This window comes from Lonchura striata, chromosome 3 (genome assembly GCF_050655825.1).
Source record: "Lonchura striata isolate lonStrDom1 chromosome 3, ASM5065582v1, whole genome shotgun sequence".
Taxonomy (NCBI): domain Eukaryota; kingdom Metazoa; phylum Chordata; class Aves; order Passeriformes; family Estrildidae; genus Lonchura; species Lonchura striata.
Genome location: NC_140705.1, coordinates 86,359,216 through 86,380,250, shown reverse-complemented (window position 1 = coordinate 86,380,250; position 21,035 = coordinate 86,359,216). Strand labels below are relative to the sequence as shown.

General features: G+C 41.7%; 1 protein-coding gene across 15 annotated transcripts in view; it reads left to right on the top strand.

Moving 5' to 3' along the window:
- The window catches only part of RIN2 (Ras and Rab interactor 2), a 90,100-nt gene that overhangs the window by 56,114 nt on the left and 12,951 nt on the right, over positions 1-21,035 (top strand). For 13 of the 15 annotated variants that reach the window (XM_077782015.2, XM_085575608.1, XM_085575611.1 and 10 more), the window contains 5 exons: positions 1,900-1,991; positions 5,067-6,191; positions 13,488-13,793; positions 16,677-16,808; positions 18,898-19,061. In XM_077782015.2, coding sequence (XP_077638141.2) covers positions 1,900-1,991; positions 5,067-6,191; positions 13,488-13,793; positions 16,677-16,808; positions 18,898-19,061 — 1,819 coding nt within the window. The remainder of the gene's footprint in view (positions 1-1,899; positions 1,992-5,066; positions 6,192-13,487; positions 13,794-16,676; positions 16,809-18,897; positions 19,062-21,035) is intronic. The other 2 variants (XM_085575613.1, XM_085575614.1) reach the window with 2 other exon arrangements.

Sequence of the window (21,035 nt, the reverse complement as noted above, 5' to 3'; positions counted from 1 at the left end):
GAGTTTTGAGGAGTTGGTTCAGCATGCTATTTATGTTGCCAAGCTGTTTATATTCCTGGATAGCCTTAGAAGGTAATGGTAGAAATCAGAGATGAGTCTTGGAAGCAAGTGTCTCTGTCTTACTTCATACTGAGTATTGGGAGGCTGATGTGATTTTACCCACCCAGCTGTGAGGTGGTGCCAAGCTGAACTTTAGGTGATATCTTGTGATGCTTTCTTAAGTGTTCTGTAGCTAATTTAAAAACAAACATAGACTAGCTCGCAAAGTCCATTTCTTGGAATTGCTGGTGAGAAAACGTTTTGGAGCATGATGGAAAAATGTCAGATACGTAGAATATGACAGCTGGGACATGTCAGTTTAAATGGTGAATGACAAAAAAAGCCTTGTCAGCTTTGCAGTTTATGGTTACCAAACTTGTTTTCCACGTGGTATGCAGAAAAAAAGTAGCTAGCATTTTTATCCTTTATTTTCAATTTGACTTCAATTTGTGGGTGAAAATTTCCAGACTGATGCTTGAACTTTGTATGTACGCACAGACAGTAAACAACTAAACTGTCCAGGCGCACATTTTCTGAAGGAAGCGGGGACAGGCAGCTGTGATAGTCTCAGTCCTTTTACTGCATCAAAGCTGCCAGTTCATGCTGACCGTGTGATGATTTCTGATGTGGGCTGCTGTGCTTGCTGGTTTTGTTTGTGGCAGAGAAGCATCTTAGACCCCTTTGCTACAGCCTCTGTTTACGTGCATGTAATAAAAGCAGCACTGATACCACATGGGTAATTGGTCAGAACTTGGAAGAGAAATGAGCTGAAAATGCATTTAAATGTATTTAATGAGGAGATATTCCTTATCTTGTCACCCTTTCAGTCCTGCCCACTTGCCAGGCTCTGGTAAATTCTCTAAGTACCTACAAGATCATTTGCCAGACAGAGATTTCTTGCATTAATCTATCCATTAGGTTCAGTGTTGCTTTGTATAGACTAAAGGAGGCAGATAGGTAGCTATTGTGAAAAACAGACAGTACCATTTAGTACATCACAGGAAATCCAGGAGGATTTTCTAAAACCAGAGGGAATTTCTTGCTGGAGCTACCCAAGCAGTTTTCATGAGGATTTACCTATTTTTGAATTGCAACCATGGTGGTGATCTGGACTTTGAATTTTCTGTGGTACCATGTAAAATGCCTTTTAAATGCTTTTTAGCTAGTGTATCAGTCTTGTGTATATGCTTGGCTTGTGTGTGAGTGGAATTCTGAGATCCTGTTTTTTCAAGAAGCTAACATACAACATAGAGAATATTTATGTCATAAAGACCCACTGTCTGTCTGTGCTATAGTAAATGGTTGGCTTGTTCACAACCTTAAAACCAAAATTCATACTGACACCAGTTGTGTAGGATTCTCATTTAGTCTTCATTCTATGGTACTTCTACTACAGATGTTGCTGTTTAGCAACATTTAGTTAGAATAAAATTCTTATTCTGAAAACTGGAATAACAGTCAACAGTGTATTCAGAAAGTAAGAAGCTTTTTTGAAGTGTTAAGGGTAGGTAACAAGTTTGCATCTCACTGATCTGCTTGTAAGAGACCAGGTGCAAAATCTTCTATTGGAAAGACAGAAAATACTGGATGGCTCTGTGGAAATGATCCTAGGGAAGGTCTTGGGCACTTGACTGTCATTTGCCCTTCACACCACTCTGCAATGTAAAGGAGCCCTTGGGTTGGTAATGTAATGTTTAACTGTGCTGTGTGTTTAAGGATCTTGCTACCTGACACAGTTCAAGAAGAAGAAAATCAGAAATCAGACACTGCCAGTGTTTACAAAAAGGAGAAAAAAAAAAAAAAGCTTTTCAAACTATGGATGTTGCTGAAAACCATAATGGTTTTTCTCTTTGGTAACAGAGATGTCCTTCCATTCACGCTGAAGTTGCCTCATGCAATTGCTGCAGCAAAGACAGAAGGTGAACTTGAAGAGGTTGCTCAGCTTGGACTGAGTAAGTAGTTCTCTACAAAGATGTTTTTCCCTGTAGCACACCTGTAACATTGAAGAAATAGCTGTATCAGTAAATAGTTCATATTGGTTAGTAATGATACAAATTTTGTTAGGAAAAGCAATTTCTCTTATTTGGGCAGGCCAGACTTTCTTCTGGACAGAGAGTGGTGCTCTTCCTTTCTTCTGTGGTTTCTATGATATTTTTGTTAGTGCTGTTTCTTTCTTCCTTCTTCTCTTCCCTCTCTGGGCAGCCCTTGGGCAAAGCAAATATCACAGTCTCCACACAGAGGTTGAATGTGGCTTCTGCTCCAAGACCTAATGTTGTCTGCATGCTCACATAGCACTGGCTATGTGAGGCTATATACAGCACTGGCTTTATAATTTATTGTGAGGAGAGTATAGGAACTGAGGTCCCCTGTTAATAAAACTTCTGTTCAGATTGACATAGAAACTTTAAAATGGTAATTTTTGAGATCAGTGCCTCAACAAAGTGGCATATTTAGAAAATGAGGAGTGTATATATGATGGTGTAGAATATATTCATGGGCAGGGCTTAGGTGCAATTTTTAAAATACCAGAAGACAATGCAAGGATGTCCTTGCATTTTTTGGTTGCTTCAGCCAAACACATACACATTGTAAAGCATACCTTGAGCTCAAGGAGATGGATGCAAAGCCTGGTGGGATTTGCAACTTTGGCCCCACCCAGATGAATTATTAAGCAGTTCCGCATTGAGCGAAGGGCTGAGTGGATTAATTTCCTTCTCCAGGAAGGGAAGGTTGACTGTCAGCAACATTTGTTACAGTAGATTTTTTAATGATCTTTGATTTTGAAAAGGATCGTCTCTAAATCAGTGTTAGCATGAGGATCTCTTGAACTGTCTGGTGGGATTTTGCAGTAAAACCATACCCAGAAATGTATTGCAGTGCTTTGCATTTTGGTTTGCTGCAGTAGCAATGCAATTAAAGGGTTTGTTTTAGAGAGGAGAGAAACTACTTCTGCACTGCTTGTCTGCAAGTTTAGGTAATCAGGTGAAACTATGGGTTATCATGGGAATAGAGGCAAATATGGTACTATTGAGGTCAAGAAAGTAAAAGGTCTTGACTGGGATACAGTGTAATGAAGACAGTCTACCAGTGACACATGGAAGCCTTAAAGTAACATGAGGTGAGTCTCTCCAGAGGTTACAACAATGGTAATGTTGATCAAGCTCTCCAGGTCAACCACACTTTGTCACCAGAGCACTGTGAACTACCTACTGCAGAATTAGTCTTGCTCTTGAACAGTCTCTGCATTGTTTGTGTTTTTTCTGTAGCTACTGCATTTGAAAGCTAAAGAGGAGACTGATGGATCAGTGTCTGTGTGGTTGCTGTATTTGGGATAAATTACCTTATATACACCAGGTCATGGTTTCCATGAGCTAAAAGCAGGCAACAAAGTTCAGGTTTTGATGGATTTTTAGCTGTCCATGTGCAGAAAAGCACACCAGAAAGTCAGCCTTTCAATGCTGTGGACTCAAGAGAGGCCTAAAAACTCCCAAGACCCCTTCCTGTTAAGTGAGAGTTTTCTTTGAGGAACATGTAAGCACAAAACCCCATGGTGTGTGAACTTACAGCTGTATCCCCTGTCAGGGCTCTCTAGTGCATTAGGCTGCACAACACAAGTCAATAGCACATAGCCCAGTGTCATAGGTTGATAAGGAAGTGAGACATGACACCCAGCAAACAACATCAGGAGGAAGTTTTGGTAATAATTTCAAGGCTGTTGCCAACCTGCAAGGGTTCATGTGTTGAACATAGAATTGATTCTCTCTCAGTCTCCCTTGTGTTTCACCTGCAACAGTGCTTACTTCATGTGTGTTTGCAGCAGCCACGTACCAGGCACAGGCACTGAGCGATCTGCAGGCAGGATGTGAAGTCATTAAGCTGGGAACACAAACAACACGGCATAACTATGTAGAGAAACATGCCTGTGCCTAGAGACATTCTCTGGCCGTGGCCTGTCACCATGGGCTATTTCCTGTCTTCTGCCTCGCAGGCAGGACATGGCTGTTGGGCATGGACCTGTTGTGGATGCTTGGCATTTGTGCACTTGGGCCCAGATATCATTGCTTAGTTGCCTCCAGTGAGCCATCTTGACACACTATGAGAAAAAGACCATGTCAAGATTGGCAAATTTTAGCTAAATCTCCCTCCTCTGGTATTCTGCCCTTATTTCAGCATGATTGCTGCCTTCAAGAGCACATCTGATTTCAGTCTTCATACCTTCAGGAACTAATGCTCTTTAACGGTGACTTGATTGCACAAACATGCTGACACTTGTCTGGGATAAGTGCAGAGGCTGCAGCTGTAACTTGCTGTTTAGCATAAGTTTTCCATGCTGCTGGTGTGGGACTGGATACTAGGTCTCTTTATGTGTCACTGCAGTCTGTATTCTCAAGCAAACTGTCCCCACAGCAACGGCAGGGCAGCAGGCCAGTACCTCTATTAGACACTTGGATGTTTGGTCTGCCTGCTAAAGGTGATGTGTGCACCCACCACAGCAAAATGTGAGCTGCCTTTTCATGTACAGTTGCATGTGTTCACTATGAAAAGAAACTGAACCAAGATACTTGTAGAGTTTCTATAAGTGGCCTTTAGCTGGTGTAAATCAGCTTAAGTATTGTCTTTAATGAAGTGAGCTTATTAATACCTGCTGAGAATCTTGCTTTGTTTCTCCTGAGTGACATGCTAGTGAGAAGTTTAAGTTCATTTCAGTCTCAAGCCAGTAAAAAGTATTATATTACAGTCTCCATTCTTTTCTTTGATTCTCAGTTTAATTTTAAGCTGAGTGGGCTGATTGGAAGCTATGCATTGGTCATGGTATTTATAAATAAGTAAGAGCATCCCCAGGAATTTAGCATGCAGTTATGTCTGGTGGTACTTTAACAGGTTCACTTGGATTTTTTTCTGCTTTTAATTAATAAAATCTTACCTAAATTTCTTGGTATTTTAAACTGGTGTTGTTGAGTTGAATGTTCTGAGATCCATCTGCATGGTGTTTTGCATTCTTACATTAATGCAATGATGATTTTCAGACTTTTGGAGCTCCCTGGCTAGCAGCAAACCCCCAGATCCTTCACCTCCCTGTAGGCCTGTGCCTTTGGACAGTGCTCACAAAGACTCACGCCAGCTCTGCCTTATAAATGGAGTGCATTCTATACAAACCAGAACGCCTTCAGAGTTGGAGTGCAGCCAGACCAACGGAGCGTTGTGTTTCATTAATCCTCTCTTCTTAAAAGTGCACAGCCAGGATGTCAGTGGAAGTCTGAAAAGGCAGACCCTGAGAACTCCAGACGTGAATGGCAGAGCAAGGCCTTGCTCCCCTCCTCCCCGGCCACCACCTCCTGCTATTAATAGCACCCTCATGAGCCCACAGATTTCCAGGACTATAAAGCAGACGAGCATGCCAGAAACAGTCAGCCATAAGAAGGAGAGGGGCTTGGATTTGCTGCAGAACAAGCCCACCCCGATTCCGCCTCCTCGGCTGAAGAAGCAGGCTGTGTGCCCCGAGGCAGACAGTGCCTCCAGGAGTGTGGCAGCAGTCCGGCCTGACTCCATGTGTGTGCCAGAGGCAGCTGCAGTTCCACATGAAACCCTGCCCGAGCCGGCTCCAGCAGCTCCCAAAAAGACGCCGGCTGCCATCTCTGAGTCACACATCCCGTGGAATAGAGGCCAGCAGAGACTGAGCGACATGAGCATTTCCACCTCCTCATCTGACTCTCTGGACTTCGATCGGAGCATGCCGCTCTTTGGCTATGAGGGGGACACCAACAGCAGCCTGGAGGACTTTGAGGGGGAAAGTGACCAGGAGAGCATGGCACCCCCTTTGAAGCCCAAGAAGAAAAGAAGTAGTTCATTTGTTCTCCCCAAGATTGTGAAATCTCAGCTACAGAAAGTCAGTGGAGTTTTCAGTTCCTTCATGACCCCTGAGAAGAGGATGATTAAGAAAATTGCAGAGATGTCGCGGGACAAACGCACCTATTTTGGATGCTTAGTACAGGACTATGTCAGTTTTCTCCAAGAAAACAAGGAGTGCCATGTTTCGAGCACTGATATGCTGCAAACAATTCGTCAGTTCATGACCCAAGTCAAGAACTACTTGTCCCAGAGCTCTGAACTTGATCCCCCAATTGAATCACTGATTCCTGAAGACCAAATAGGTAAGAAACACTGTTCTGTATTCTGGGGGGAAAGGTGAAAATGTGTAATTTGTGTTTATAGTGATAGTCTTTGTCCAGTTCAGAAAGGTGGGGCTAACTTGGCTGGTAGAGTATTTGAGTCTTAAAACAACCTCCCCCTTCATTCCTCACCCAAATCACACTGTCAGTTTGGAATGATTACACTAGGAAGTTGTTGATAAGAAGTTATCCTTAAAATAGGTGCAATGCGGACTTTTTACCTGTGATTATTACTTTTTTACCTGCTTTACTGTTGACAATAGAGAATCCTTTATTTGCTGGCAGACATGTATTTTTCTCTGAAGTGGACTGGCATAGTTCTCAATGTTTGGTCTAAAACTGCAAAATCTAACCATACGGATTGTAGCTGTAGAACTAGAATTCAAAACCAATGACATTTAAAAGCAGGGAGACATTTTATGACAACTTAATTTTGAAGTAAATCTGATTCCTTCAGACATTCTTAGTCACTTCTAGCAATGCTGTACTATCCCTGCACTTGAAACTAAATAAAAACATAGGTAAGAGTTTTAGAAAACAAATGTGGAGGAGAGAGAAGGGGCTGCTGATCTCTAGTTTTCTGTACTTCTCTGATAGATATGTTTGTGAGTGGTTATGGCTGAGTTAGAATATATGTTTTAACAGGAGAGATAGATTTGTGTATCCAAAAAAGTGAAATCATTGTTGCTGCATAAATTTCTCTGCCTCTTTTGCAGAGTCTGAGCAGTATTTGTAAAAGAGCCTGTAAGCCGAATTTAAGAGGTAAACATGCCTCAGGGCGGAATACTTTCCTTGTGAGCTCACTTCAGTCCTAATTTGTTTGTTTTTCTCCATACCCCAGTGTCCCAACAGTTGGCTCAGTGCAAAATTGGCAGATACTTCCTTCCCTAGGACTCAAGGGTAATTTTATATTGACATTCTGTCTGTCCTTGGCCAAGATGAAGTATTCTCACATAACTTTAGCTTCATTTACACAAAGTCAATCAAAAGTCACAAGGACTGCTAAAGCAAATAGAAAAATATGAAAAGTGTCCCCAGTATTGAGACTCAGAGACATGTCATATTCTCACTATAACAATAAAGACTGTTAGGTGGGTGTTACATGGAAGAAGAGCACCAAATTAAGCAGAGGATGCAGGTGCATTTTTGCCTGCATTTCTGTAAAGTGCTGGATATTTGACAAAGCAATACAGATCGACTTTGGTTGTAATTTTGTGAAAGCCTAGTGTGTTATGAATTTTTCATTTCACAAGGGTGTGATTTAATCGGACTGTGAGTCTCCCAAGACTGGAAAAAATGTTGTCTGGTATTAAATGTTTCGCTTTGGAGTAGCATAAGCCATAACAACCCAAACTGCCCTGGTTTTCTTCAGCGACAGAAAGTCTGGTTTTGATCATGTGACTAAACACAATTAATTTATAAAGTGGGCTGGTTTAAGCAAAGAAAGAACTTGCTTTTGAATCATCTACTGCCTTTGGCTTGAGCCAGCAAACAACTGCAGTGGATCAGGAGCATCAGCTGTTGCTGATCTAAGTAGATAACTATGTGACAGCAAAATGTAATCATCCCTATGGAGAGCTTTTGATGAAGTAGAGCCCTGCCTGTTCTCCATAGTTTTCCTTGACTATTTCAATATGGAATTGCAGCCCAAATTTTAACTTTACAAGTAGTTGTTCATCCTCTCTCATCAGTTCACACTTCCGCTGTGCAGTTTTTTCCTCCAATGTGTCAGCCTGGTGCTGGATGTGTGCTTCTGGCATAATACTCCTTTCTGAGTCATTCAGGCTTCACTTTAATCCTCTTTTATCTCCTTAACTTCAGTAGGTGCTGGAACAGCTTCCCCAGGTTTAGTGAAGCCCTCAGTGCTTGGAGCTTCTTTCAACATCTCCATAATGATCTTTTTGATCTTGTAGCTTTTCTTCTAGAACTGCATCATGGACTCTTGCAAGCAAAAAACTTCTGCAGCAGATCTTTTAGGCTTCCCAGATAGGGGTCCCATCAAATTGTTAAGCTTCTGCAAAGTCATTGGAAAAATATCCTTCAGGGTTTCAAGTCCTGACAGATGCCTTCTAACCTTAGGACTGTAGGCTGTTAATCCTCCCTAAAGCAATGTGACTCTCCATGTTGGGACAGAATCAGGAGTAAGGCACATGGCTCTTTATTGTTTAAGGATGAATATATATATTTTTTAATTATCCACACCTCAGTTTGTATCCACAGAATAAAGACTAGTCTGAGGAGACCCTGATAGTCCAGAGCTGTTTGATCAGCAAATGTTTAGGAGTTTTTGTTTGTCTTTTCATCTTTTCCTGGCTTTGAACAGAACTGAGTCAGGTTGAATGCTGTCACTTTGTCAAGTGGGATCTAACATCTGACATCTAAACAACTTCAGTCTCAGTGTCTGAATTTAGCCTGGAACCAAGAAATTACTGGTTTAAACCACTTGTCAGTAAGGTACTAACTGATCATATGGGAATGTCCCTAAACAATACCACCTATTACTTGTTTTGGTATTTCTGATATGTTAGGGATATTTAAAGGCTGAATGTTAAAGAAGCTTGGAGAGAATGTGTTGGTCCCTTATTGGCTGTCCATGCCTTGTTGAAGGGCCTTGGGTCTGTACAGAGGAGTTGCAGGCAGACAGCTGGACATACTCATTAACTGAAGCCCAGGACTGGCCCTCATGGTACCTCCTCTCCAATGTCTTGTCTTGTTTGACAGTCAGCCATGGATACTTGGGTTCTCAGTGCAGTATTCTGCACATGCCGTTTATGGTAATTATGGCAAGACAGTATTTCCCTTGTTTGTTTACATTGAAGGTGCACAGAATTAGACCTATGGGTCTTAAAAAGGTTAAGCAGCAGCGCACCCCAGATCCTCTCTTCTTTACTAATCCAGTTATCCTCCTGAAGGAACTAGAATGGTATGTTGCTATTTCTGCTTGAAAAACTCATGCCAGCTGTTTTTTTCACTGTGTTACTTTTTAGGAGCTTGTACATTTGTTCTGGTGCCCTGTCCTTCATTGTTGCATCTTTTCATGTTGAGCTTAGTCTTACAAACATCTCCTTTCACCGCAGGAGTGACGGGACAGGGCATGTAGGAAGGAGCGGTAAAAATACTGAGCAGAGACAGGGACCAGGTTCTTTTTCTGACCATCCCTTGGATTTCCTTTGTGACTTTTCCCCTGCTTCTTTTCTTTCCTGCTACTTCAAGAGAAGTCATGTGCTTGCCACACAGCTATAGCATGAGTTTTAAGTAGCTCACAGCTGCTTAAAGCAGAGCACACCTAGTACAAATATTTTATGAGTTTTTGATGTGCTTTTATGTAGGTGATGAGGGGATGGCTTACCTTTCACCCCTAGTTCCTAGGAGGTCTTTGCCACCACTGCCTGTAGATCAACCACCTCCATCTGACCTCTGTTTTCAGGGTTGTGCTGATTATCAAGGAATGTGGGTTGTGGGAGGTCTTACTTCAATTCTTGGTCCTGTGGAAGAGATTGCCATGTCTGCACCCACCAAAAAATGGATGCTTGGCCATCACGCTGTGGTATTCCAAAGCAACTTTCAGCTTTCAGCTCCCAGGCAATGTGACCTGTGCAGGACCATGACTTTTTGTGATGGTTCTGAGGCTCACTCAGTCTGCTACTGACCTCTGTTTTCCCTGGTGAGTGGTTTGGCCTTGGTAAACAGGGCTTGAGTGTAAGTCAAGGGACTGGAATCTGACAGTCATATCAGTGGAGCAACAATAGTTGGTAGGTAGCAGGGAAACAGAGAGCCTGGAAAAGGGGATAGCAGCCTACAATTTGAGGAAGTGCGGTTGTAAGGAGGCTGTGTAAGGACACTGGCAATGACTAATATGTTGTCCTGTCTAGATGCAGACTTGTGTGGTTGGCAGCAAAACAAAAATAGCATGTCAGCACAGGATACAGATGTGTTTCCACAAGTTACAACAAAACTAGCTGGCTGGTCTTTACAATTCATTTATCAAAGCACTTCCAGTTCCCATTTTGAGGCTACAAGCTAATTATAAGCATTTCAGGAACAATACACAGTGTTCAGCTCATATTATATTCAGTTAAAAAAAAATATCTGAAGAGTATCTGTTTTGGTTTTGGAGTGGTAAGCATCCTGGGAGGATATTTGAAAATATGCATCTGAAATAAACATAATTTTTGTTGCTGATTTGGATCTTAGAAATATACAGAGATGTTAAAGTAAAAAATAAGTCCTCAATTCACAACTTAGATAATGATTTTGCCTGGGAAATCCTCATATACTTTTTTGTGGCCTTTGGAAGTCAAACAATGAAAACTGCTGCTGATTGAGAATTGGTTTATGAAATCTTACCCAAAAACACCTTTATCTGAAAGCAGCCAGAAGCAACAGTGCTGCAGAAAGTGTTGCTGGGTGGGTGGTCTGGCCCCAAACATGCTCACAGGTGCCATGACACTGAATATTGTTCTAAGACTCAAATCGCAAAAAGTGCTGTCCTACCAGGCTTTAATAATATAATTTTTTTGTAAGCTTTGTACTTGTTAGGATACATATGGGTATTACTGTTGACCATTAAAGAAACAGTCAGCCATTATCAATCTTGTTGCTGTTAGCCTCACCAGCTTGTTAGATTTTGCCACTTTTTCATTTGAGGACAGAACTCAGTGGTTTTTACCACTGGGTGCGTGCCAAGAATTCATAAAGGATAAAAAAAGGTTGTGTGTTGTTTTGAGGGTTTTTTTGTGTGGTTTGAAGGATTTTTGTTTGTTGTGGTTTTTCTTTGTTTTGTTGTGCCTGTATGGAGCTCTGAGCACAGCCACTAGTTATATGGTCCCTTCCTCTGTGCTGCTTCAAAATTATTTCAAGTTTCCATAGAAACTGTGGAATGTGAATGAGTAAATTTCTAAGCAATTTCCAGGCACTGCTTTTGGATCCTCTGACAAATAGCAGATATGAAAGAAACCTTGCCATCTTGCCCAGCTGTAAAAATCTGCATGGTTCATCTGTGGAAGTGGCGCACTACCTTTCAAAGGGTTGAGGGCAGAAACTGTGAACCTTCCACTTCTTACCTACAGACAACGAGCCTGGCCCCAGCCATGGACTGGGGCTCTGGGGAGGAATTTTCTCTCCCAGCAGCATGCAGTTCCTGTGGGATCTGGGGAGGCACTGCTTCTGCCTCCTATTCCTATAGAGGATCAGTCACATCCTGAGGTTCTTGTGAACAAATGATCCCTCTTTTTTTGACATGAAGGGTGGCTTGTGCTCAATATTCATCTACAAAACTTCCACTGGAAGCCTGTGGGAGTTTAGCTTTCCTGGGGATAGAGCTTTCTCACTTTGCATGGTGTTTAGGAGCACCAACTGCTTTAATAAACAAGACCAGGTGGTTGGAATGCACACTGCAGAGGTGTTCCTCTTACAAGCATAGCAGTTGGTGTTTTATCTATTTGAAAAAGTCGGGTAGTAGAAATAAAGTGGAATTGCAAAAAAAAATAGTCATCAGTGAAGATACCAAGGAACTCTTTGTACACTCTAGAATAGAAATTTACCTAGCCAACGTACCCGTGGGTGAGATGCATGCATTTTTCTTGGTGGAAAATTGTTTCTGCAATTGTTTCTGCCCCATGAACCCTGAGGATTGCTTTGATGGCAGGGAGAGGCAGTTTCTGTCTCTGTGCAGAAGGGTGATGCTTCTATTTACCTGGCTGTTTTGGTGCTGATTGTGTGTCTCTACCAAGTACAATAGATAAGGATCAGTTGTTTGAATTCTTGCCACTTGCTAATGTTGTTAATTGATGGCTCTGGTGGGAAGCTGGATCCAGCCGTGTCCGCTGTGTGAGAAGGCACCAAGAACATGTCTCAGACTGATCATGCCTTTACTGACAAATACAGAAAAAATGCTACATATGCATTCAAGGCACCATAGGAAGAGAAGTGTGTGTGAAGGGTGTTTATATGGGAAAGAGAGGAATGGAGACCCAAAAGGAAAAAGGCCTGAAGAATATGATAAATGAAAGAAAAAAGCAAGAAAATAGAATAAGGCTTGTTTGGAGAGTGTGTGTGTGTCTGTGTAAATTCCAAGCCTTAGAAGACGTATGTGATTTAAAAAAAAAAAAAAAAAAAATGGAGGGAGAGTAGGGAGAAAAGGAAGAGGCCATAGTATGAAAAAAACCACAGAAGTACAGGCAAAGAACCCAGGACAGGCATAAGGTTTAATGAAACTGTAATGAGTCACTGTTACTAACAAGAATGTCCACTGTTAATTTGTATAAACGGGTGACCTAGCAGTGACACAGCCTCTCCTCTGTGTGCTGTCAGTTCTTGTGTGCTCCTCTGGTCCATCTGCCTGCTCTAGGCTCTGGTCCTGCCCCACTTTCCTGCGGGGATGGCATGGCGCAGGAGCATTCCCTGCCATGTTTCCCACCACAAAACAAATAATCAATGTAACATAATAACTAATGTAAGCTGTGTTGCCATAAGGATGCTGAGAAAGGAAATTGGCTTTTAAAGTTTGCAGAGAAAATGTTGAGCAAAGACCTTTCTCTGTTGAGACAATCCATACCATGAAAACAGAGAATGAGGGTTAAAGAAAAACTGGAGTAGAACAAGAATTAAAAATAAGCCCTGAAGTTAGCAGTTACTGTGCTATGTGCTTACAATTGCCAAAGAACTTTGAACTTGATGACAAAGCTGTATATAAGCTTGTGTGATGAAATCTGAAGCTGGACAAACACAGCTTGGTTTTCATTTATAGTTTAAAGCCTGTAATCTGTCCAGCTTCATAAAGATCTTGACAAAGTTGAGCCAAGTTTTAGGAAATCTTCATTGAGTTATAGTTTCAAATGGAAATGACGCAAAAAGGACAGGCTTTAATGCCAAATGAGATAAATTACAATTTTGACTGTGTTTCACATTAAGTTTGGGAGTTAAAAGTCTAAACTTAAAATTAAACTTGCAGACTTCCGACCAGCAAAAGAAAAACTTTCATAGACCCTCAGCTTTTTTTGTTGTTTGGTGTTTTTTTTTTTTAATTATCCACAGTCTGTTTGTGTGGCTGTGTTTTTTTTTTTATTTACCACATTGCCAGAAATTACAATTCAATACAGATTCTGCTCTGCCTCTGTTTTCATAGTAACAAACATCTGGAAACTCAGGTTATGTAATGCACAAATGGGCCTTAGAAAGTAGGTTTTGCTCTACAGGGTCTCTTTAGGGAATGGTTGTGTTAATGCTGGCTCTGCTTTATAGGGGGAAGTCAGCTGGATTTGTGTTTTCCTGTTGCAGATGTTGTGCTGGAGAAGGCCATGCATAAGTGCATTCTGAAACCGTTGAAGGGTCACATTGAAGCGATGTTGAAAGAGTTTCATACCACAGATGGTTCCTGGAAACAACTGAAGGAAAACCTGCAGCTGGTGCGGCAGAGGAATCCTCAGGAACTGGGCGTGTTTGTTCCAACACCAGACTTTGTGGACATTGAAAAGATTAAAGTCAAGTTCATGACTATGCGGAAGATGTATTCACCTGAAAAGAAAGTCATGCTGTTGCTGAGAGTTTGCAAATTGATATACACTGTTATGGAGAATAACTCAGGTATGGTGCTTCTGGTAGTTCAGGTTCACTGATATTTCATACCTGATGTTGTCTTTAAGAGGAATCAGCCCATTCTGCAGACAGGTCTACTGTTGGAGCCCTTGTAGCTTCTCCTTGCCCTTTTGAGAGGAATTCTTGCTCTCTGCTTCTGACTTGCTGTCTCTGAACTATCTGGCTGCATACCTTAAGAAGTCAGTCTGAAGCTGAGCTGTTGTAGTGGGTGGAATGCAGCTTCTGGCAAAGTTAATTAGAGAAGCCCTCCTGTGGTGTAGGAGGAACCCTGGTGCTTTCAGCGGAGCCTGGTTACAGCTGGATTCAGTCTTAGCCCAGACTTTGTCAATGGTTTTAAATCCAAGGAATTATAGAGGCGTGATTGAACCTTTGTACAACTTGATCCTACAGGATTAAGGATGACAAACCAGATAGAGTCATATAAAAATGAATTATTTATTATGATAAATTATTGTACTAAAAAGATCTTAATCTGAATTATTTACTACACAGTGTAGAAGTAACAACTATAAGTATAGTCTAGAATAGTATAATGCACTATATCAAAACAATTATAAAAAAGAAATTATATTAAAGCTAGCAAAAAGACCCAAAACAATTACTGAGTAGAGATTATGTTTCTTACTGAGACCAACAACTGGCTGGGCTTTTGCTCGGCTTCCAGGAGTGGCGATGACAGGCATTCCCACCCAAGGGAGGAGTCTCCTCACAGACTCCCAGAAGGGATATATTAGAAGATCCTGCTGTTTGAAAGCAGGACTGGACTTCTGGAGTACAAAATGATTGACTGTCAGCCAGATGTCTCCATGCCAGTTGTGTCAGCCTCTGTGGTTTTAGATAAGGATACTTTACTCTATTTGCCACATCCCTGTCAGGCTGTTTAACTTTGGGGTTGATGAGTCAGACTGGGTTTAGCATAATTCAACACCAAAAGCAGCATGAAGCATGATACCACTTCTTAGTTCACCACTGATAACTTTGCAAAACAGGGCATTGTTTTACCTCATTCCAGGAACAGCATCCTACAGATGTGAAGCAATTGAAAAAGAGTAGCTTTCCTTAACTGTAGGCTTTTGAAGTTGCCTGGCAGAAAGGCTGTCCTGTGAGCCTTGAATTTAACACTGATTCTAAAAGAGTATTTTTCTGCAAATTGTAATAGAGGTAACACTGTATATTTAGCATCTATGCATTATGACAACTACAATGGTTTTATCTTAATAGGTGGAGAAAAGCAGCCTCTAATACAATATTTTTGGCTTGCTGTGCTACTGAATGTTCTCATTTGGACACTTTCTGTCATGCTTTTGGAACACAAGTGACATCTATTTCTGTACTGTAGCAAGAACCCAAAAGCACCTTTCAAACCTAAATACTGAAATGGCACTACAGACCAGTCAAGACTGCTGAGCAATCAGTGGTCCAAAATGCTGTACTGGATGGCATGAATTTATAGGTGCAAGTCTGACATTCTCTCTTGCACACTACTATGACAGATCATGAGCTAAGGTGTAGCAAAGCTGTGGTAGTGGAAGATTTTTTTTCCCCTAAGTGAGTAGAAGCTACTGCAGGTGCTTAGCAGTTTTCTTTCTAAGGAAGCACTGCATGTACAGCTGGGTCTGGTGCAGATCAAGACACCTACTTTCTTTGGAGATTGGAAATGAATGGTGGAAGCTCATGGCTATTCAAGCCCCCCGGTACTTTTACAAGATTTAGGACTGAGCTCCTGCCCAGCTTATTATTGCATTTCAAAACTCTGCATTTTAAAAGTGGATATAGGGATCTTAACCTGAAGTTCTGTAAACTCATCTCTCCATAGTGTGATGTCATTGCATTGAGTAAGGTATTTCCAACATGCAGAAGGAAAATACTAAGAGGCTGCTGCTGGTTAAGTGCTGTACTGGGAGACTTGGGCTAAGATGTGACAAGTGCTTATTGGGCTGTCTTATTTTGTCATGTAAAGTTTGTTAAACATGTCATTGAGCCAGCAGCTGTTTGAGTATCTATACTTCAGCCAGATACATGTAGTAGGTGGAGCGTGTGCCTTAGCTGGTGTCACCTGAGTTTTACTAGAGCTGTAAGCTGGTTCCTGCTCTGGACAATTCTGAGTGACCAGCACATCTGTTCTGTAGTGAACACCGTTTTGTCTGACCCAGAGATTTGGCCACACTGAGATTTCTGAACAGAAAGCCAAAATACAGGCAAAGTGCCGAGAGCACAGACAGGCCTAGGTACAGGACAGTCTTTGTGGATCACTCTTACTCCAGGCCCTTACAGTCTCTCCCCATCTTTCTTGTAGGCTCCCTTCAGGTGCAGCACCTGGTGTTTGTAAAACACCTCTCTGGTGTTTTTGACAATTGTCTGTCAAGGAAATTAGTTGAGTTTTCTTGTCAAATCTAATAGACTTTTATATTCAAGCTTCTCTGCTGTGGGATTCATACTCAGAGACTGGTATTTGTGTCTTGATGCTTCCAGAAAGTGGATACAATCCCTGGATGTATAAAGAAAATGTCTATTCATCACCTCTTAGGCAATGGTAGCTGTGCAGGTGAAGGTCAGGCCAGACTGGCATAGCAGCCTTTTCAGCAATTCACCAGTTGAGCTGCTGCCAGCGTGAGCCCAGTCTCTAAATTTCCCTTGCATGCCTCAAGGTGTGCATCATAAGATTTGTGTTTGTTTGAAGGACAGGATTGAGCTGGTCTCCTGTACAGCGAGTATCAGGTGATGTTCTCTTTGCTGCTCATTGGTGACTTTAGGAGGGTCTGTAATAATACAGACATGCTGGGTAGAGAAGACATAAAAGAGTGTTTTCCTTTCAAACATGGGAACTGGTAAAAAAATTGTCTCTCACTGCCTGTATTCTCTTCAACCCAGGGAGGCTGTATGGAGCTGATGACTTCTTGCCTGTGTTGACGTATGTGCTAGCCCAGTGTGATATGCTGGAGCTGGATACCGAAATTGAATACATGATGGAGTTGTTGGATCCATCCTTGCTGCATGGAGAAGGTAATCTATTTATTTTTACTTGAACTGCCTGAAGGACTAGTGAGGGGGTGTCCTGTTTGAGTAGGAATCCTATTAAGGGGAGACCTAATTACGGTGATGTTGATAGTGTAACAAGAGAAGGTCATCATTATTTCCTCTGCTGGGTATCTTGCAGAGCACAAACCCCAGCAGCTGGAAAATCTGCTGCTGTGTATTGCTTTGTGAGCAAAAATGTTGTTTCCAATCCGTTTTGACTCAGCAGGCAAACATGTGCACTGTGCAGGTGCTGAATGGCCCTAGCCTTTTGTGCCTGAAAATTTCCAGAGAGGATTTATGGGGCAACAGCACTCAGCAAATTGTGAGGCATATAATAAGACTTGGGTTACATGCTCTGTGAAAACTTCTGGGGGACTTTGCACCTTTGTGAAAGTGCTTTTGAGAATATTACCCCCTTTTAATGATCTTTACTTCTTCCCAATATTTGCTTCTCATGAAGTTTTTTTATGAGCTCTAGCAGTATGTTTCCTGAGGCATTTCTAGAATGAAGGCTAAAGTCTGCTGGAGGCAAGGAAATCTGCCTCCTTGCTGTTTCCATGGTAGTATTTTTAATTAAGAAGTTTTCTGCAAGGCCTTGGTAGGCCCCAGGATCTAAAAGGTTTATGAGGAGGTTTGAAGGCTCTTGCAGCCAAGCTTAACTGTGTGTTTAGGTATATGTATATGTTTCCTGTTTGTGCTATATCCTGGCTTTCTGTAATTGCTGTATCCTCTTGCATGCCCCTATGCCTGTGAGAATTCATGCCATGATTCCTTGAATTTGGCACTAGTCTGTTCTGTCCGTGCTGTACAAAGCATCCTTGAGTGCATTGTTAGGAGTCTTAGCATGGAAAATACTTGATGTGAAGCTGGAGATCATTAACATGCTTGAAAAGTAGAAAGATTTACTGGACTATTAAGTCTTGTTTTGAATGCAGCAAAGATAGTCTGTCTATTGGCTGGGCTTGTCATAGGCATTAGTTCACCTCTGCTGTGCAGAAAAAATGTATAGGGCTTTGGAGTTGTGCATTTCAAATGTAATATATTGTCCAATTTGTCTAATGGGTCTTGCATGAATTTTACATGTTCATCTTGTTGCCAAGCTAAAGGCTGAGAGGGAGTGCTGGCACTAATACAGAAAATACTATGTGGGAATCAAATGCATATCTGAATGCCTCTGCGTAGACTGTGCTCTTAGCTGAACACTCCCACCCAAATAGTTGGCTTTAAAAAGAAAAGACAGCACGTCTTTTGTTTCTCCTGGTTGCTGCAGACTGTTGCTCCTGTTGAGATTTTTACTTTGGGATCCACAGCTTCTTTTGTACATTGGCAACTCTCTTGTGCCTTTAATTTGTTCTCTACTCATGTAATAAAGGGGAAGTGTGCAGGACTGTACACAACATCTCCTGAATTAGTTGGACATTCTGGGGAATGCTAAGAAGGTGGTAGATGAGTAGTTGTTTTAAAAATAAAGGCAACTCTTTGGGATGATTCCAGAGTACATGCTCAGTCTCACACTCAGTTGTTGCTTTATTGCCACTGAGGTTGGTTGCTTTTAAGTTGATGAACAGTGTTAGATTGTTTTTTAATTTGTTTCAACAGCCATGTTTATTTCATCCACCTCTGAAGCCTGGGAAGAAACTAAAACACTGTTAGAAAGTTGTTAGGATAAAGCTGGAGTTCTAAGAAAGGAGGAGTAAGTACTCAGGAGTAAAGGAGTTACCAGAGTTTTCCTAGCTTTCACAGAGACAGGGCAAGTGAGAGTTTTAAAAGATTTTATTATATTATCAGTCATTTAAGGAAATGGCTTTCCTCAGCAGGAGTGGACTCAAGGCTCCACTGTGTAATATGCAGCACATGCAACCCCTGCATGTCTCTGAGCAGCTGAGAACACACCCTCCAGTGCTGTGCAGGCCAGGGAGGGTTTTCCTTTTATGTGTAAATATTCTGGCAACTTTTGTATATATGTGTGTGGCTGGGTGCCTCTCTGTGTGTATTTATATATATCTCAAAGAAAATTGCCTGTACTTGTGACTGTGACCACTCTGTGAAGTTCTTCCTTTGCTGTCCTTCACAGGAGGCTATTATTTGACAAGTGCTTATGGAGCACTTTCACTGATCAAGAACTTCCAGGAAGAACAAGCTGCCCAGCTGCTCAGTTCAGAGGCCAGAGATACTCTCCGGCAGTGGCACAAGAGGAGGACAACAAACAGGACAATACCTTCAGTTGATGATTTTCAGGTAGAGCTTAGGGCTGAAATAGAAAATGGGATGATTGTGTTGCTGGAAACACCCATTTGAGAGGTATGATTCATAGCAAATTTCCTTGGTGCCACATGTGGAGTGAAACAGTGCTGAGATTACTGCTGTCAAATTTGCCTCTTTGAAATCTTTGCACTCTTTATTAAATAGACAGTTTCATTATGATGGTCTAAAGAAAACACTAAATAAGAGAGCTTTCTTACCTTCCCTTTTAAGTTACATGAAGCGAGGACAAACTGCATTGTATCTCAGATTCAGCTTTTTTGCATGCTTTATTGTTCAAAAGATCAAATCCAGATTTCCAGAGGTATAAATCAGCCTAGCTGCCCAGTAGCCAGTGATGACAAAGTAGGTAGCAGAGAGGAGAGGTGGGAGAAATGTTCCCTGACAGTTCTGAAGTTTAAGCAGGCAGCAGAGTTCTGTGATACGGGATGTCCTCACCTTTGTGTTTTGTTTTTTCTTTTTTGTCCCCTGTATTTTGTACTGCTCTTCTAGAGTAGGGCAGTACCTTCAACTGGAGAGTAACACAGCAGTGGTTATCACTTCATCTTCTGAAACCTGGCCTGCATCTCTTCCATCTGATTTGGACTGACTATTAAGGTGCAGCAGTTTGTGAGCTGAAAGAGGGGAGGGTATTGGAATTAGGAAGAGAGGATTTACTCCTTTTAGTTCAGCTGTCTGCAGTTAGGAAGAGGAGAAGCGATTACGAGCAATTCCAGTGCCCAAAGCCTGTCTGTCTCCCTGAGATCCACGTTCTCTTCTCCTGACCTGCACTTCGGTGTCAGATTCCAGTAGCTGGAGTCTTTGTTCTTTCCAGCAAAACTCTGCATTTTCCATAGGAGCATCCAGCACCTTTATTTCTGCTGGGTGAGGAAATGACAGAAGATTCTTTCTGCAGGATTTTGTTGGAAGTTCCATCTTCTCTTTCTCTGCAGATGAACTTGATACAGACTCAGTGTTTAGTTGAATGCAGGAGGATGCAGGGGGCAGGGAAGAGCTGTCACCGAGTGTGTCCAGTGCTTCTCCTGCTCTTGTCTCTTTCAAAAGAGAGCCTCAAATTAGTGGATCCCACCACCCACAGGATGTGCTTGGCACAAATGCAAGTGTTTTGCTGTCTACTCAAAATGGTGATTTTTCTCTCTTCTCTCTCTGAGTCTTGCAGTCCTGAAATGGAGCACCTTGCCTACAACTGGCATGGAACATTTCTGCAGCTCCAGTCATCTTTCTACCAGGGAAACAGGATGGTGTGGTCATGGCATTTCTGTGCCACAGTCTCACAGCCTTGCTGGCTCTTGGGCCCTGGAGGCTGTCTTTCCACCTTCCCTAAATGGATGGAAAAGCAAAAACCCCAGTACTTTGATGACAATTAAATACAGCTTTCTGGGCATCTGTAAAAAAATTCAGCCTTTTCTTCCAGCAATCCTGTCCATCTAAAAACTTGTGCTTTTCAAAACAGGTCTTGTGAGTGGTAGCTGCATTAAAAATTAATTTTAGTATGTTTTGCCCTATTTGGGGCTGGGTTTTTTCTACAAGTTCTTCAAACCAGGTAAAAAAAAAAAGGCTTCGTTCTGTTCAGTCCCATTTTAAAAATCTATTGCAGAGCTTTAGTGTTCAGTCTTTGTCATATAAAGAAATACTTGATTAGACAAAAGTGCTCTTTGGAACTTAAGTCATTGGAAGGTTCTTCTCAGTCCTAGCTTTTAACAGCTTGTTTCTGTAAGAGGTAAACTTCTACCATTTGGAATTTCGCACACTTAATTTATTCAGCATACAAACCATGGGTGCCAGCTCAGTCAATAAACAACTCTTTCTCGCTGTAATTTTTTCCACCTCCTTCAATCTTACTGCATTTTAATCTTTAATTCCAACTATTTTTTTCTTTTAAAACTGTCTCTGGTTTAGAGACAGTTTTAGGAGAAAATGCTCTAGAATTAACATTTTCTCTAAAGAAAA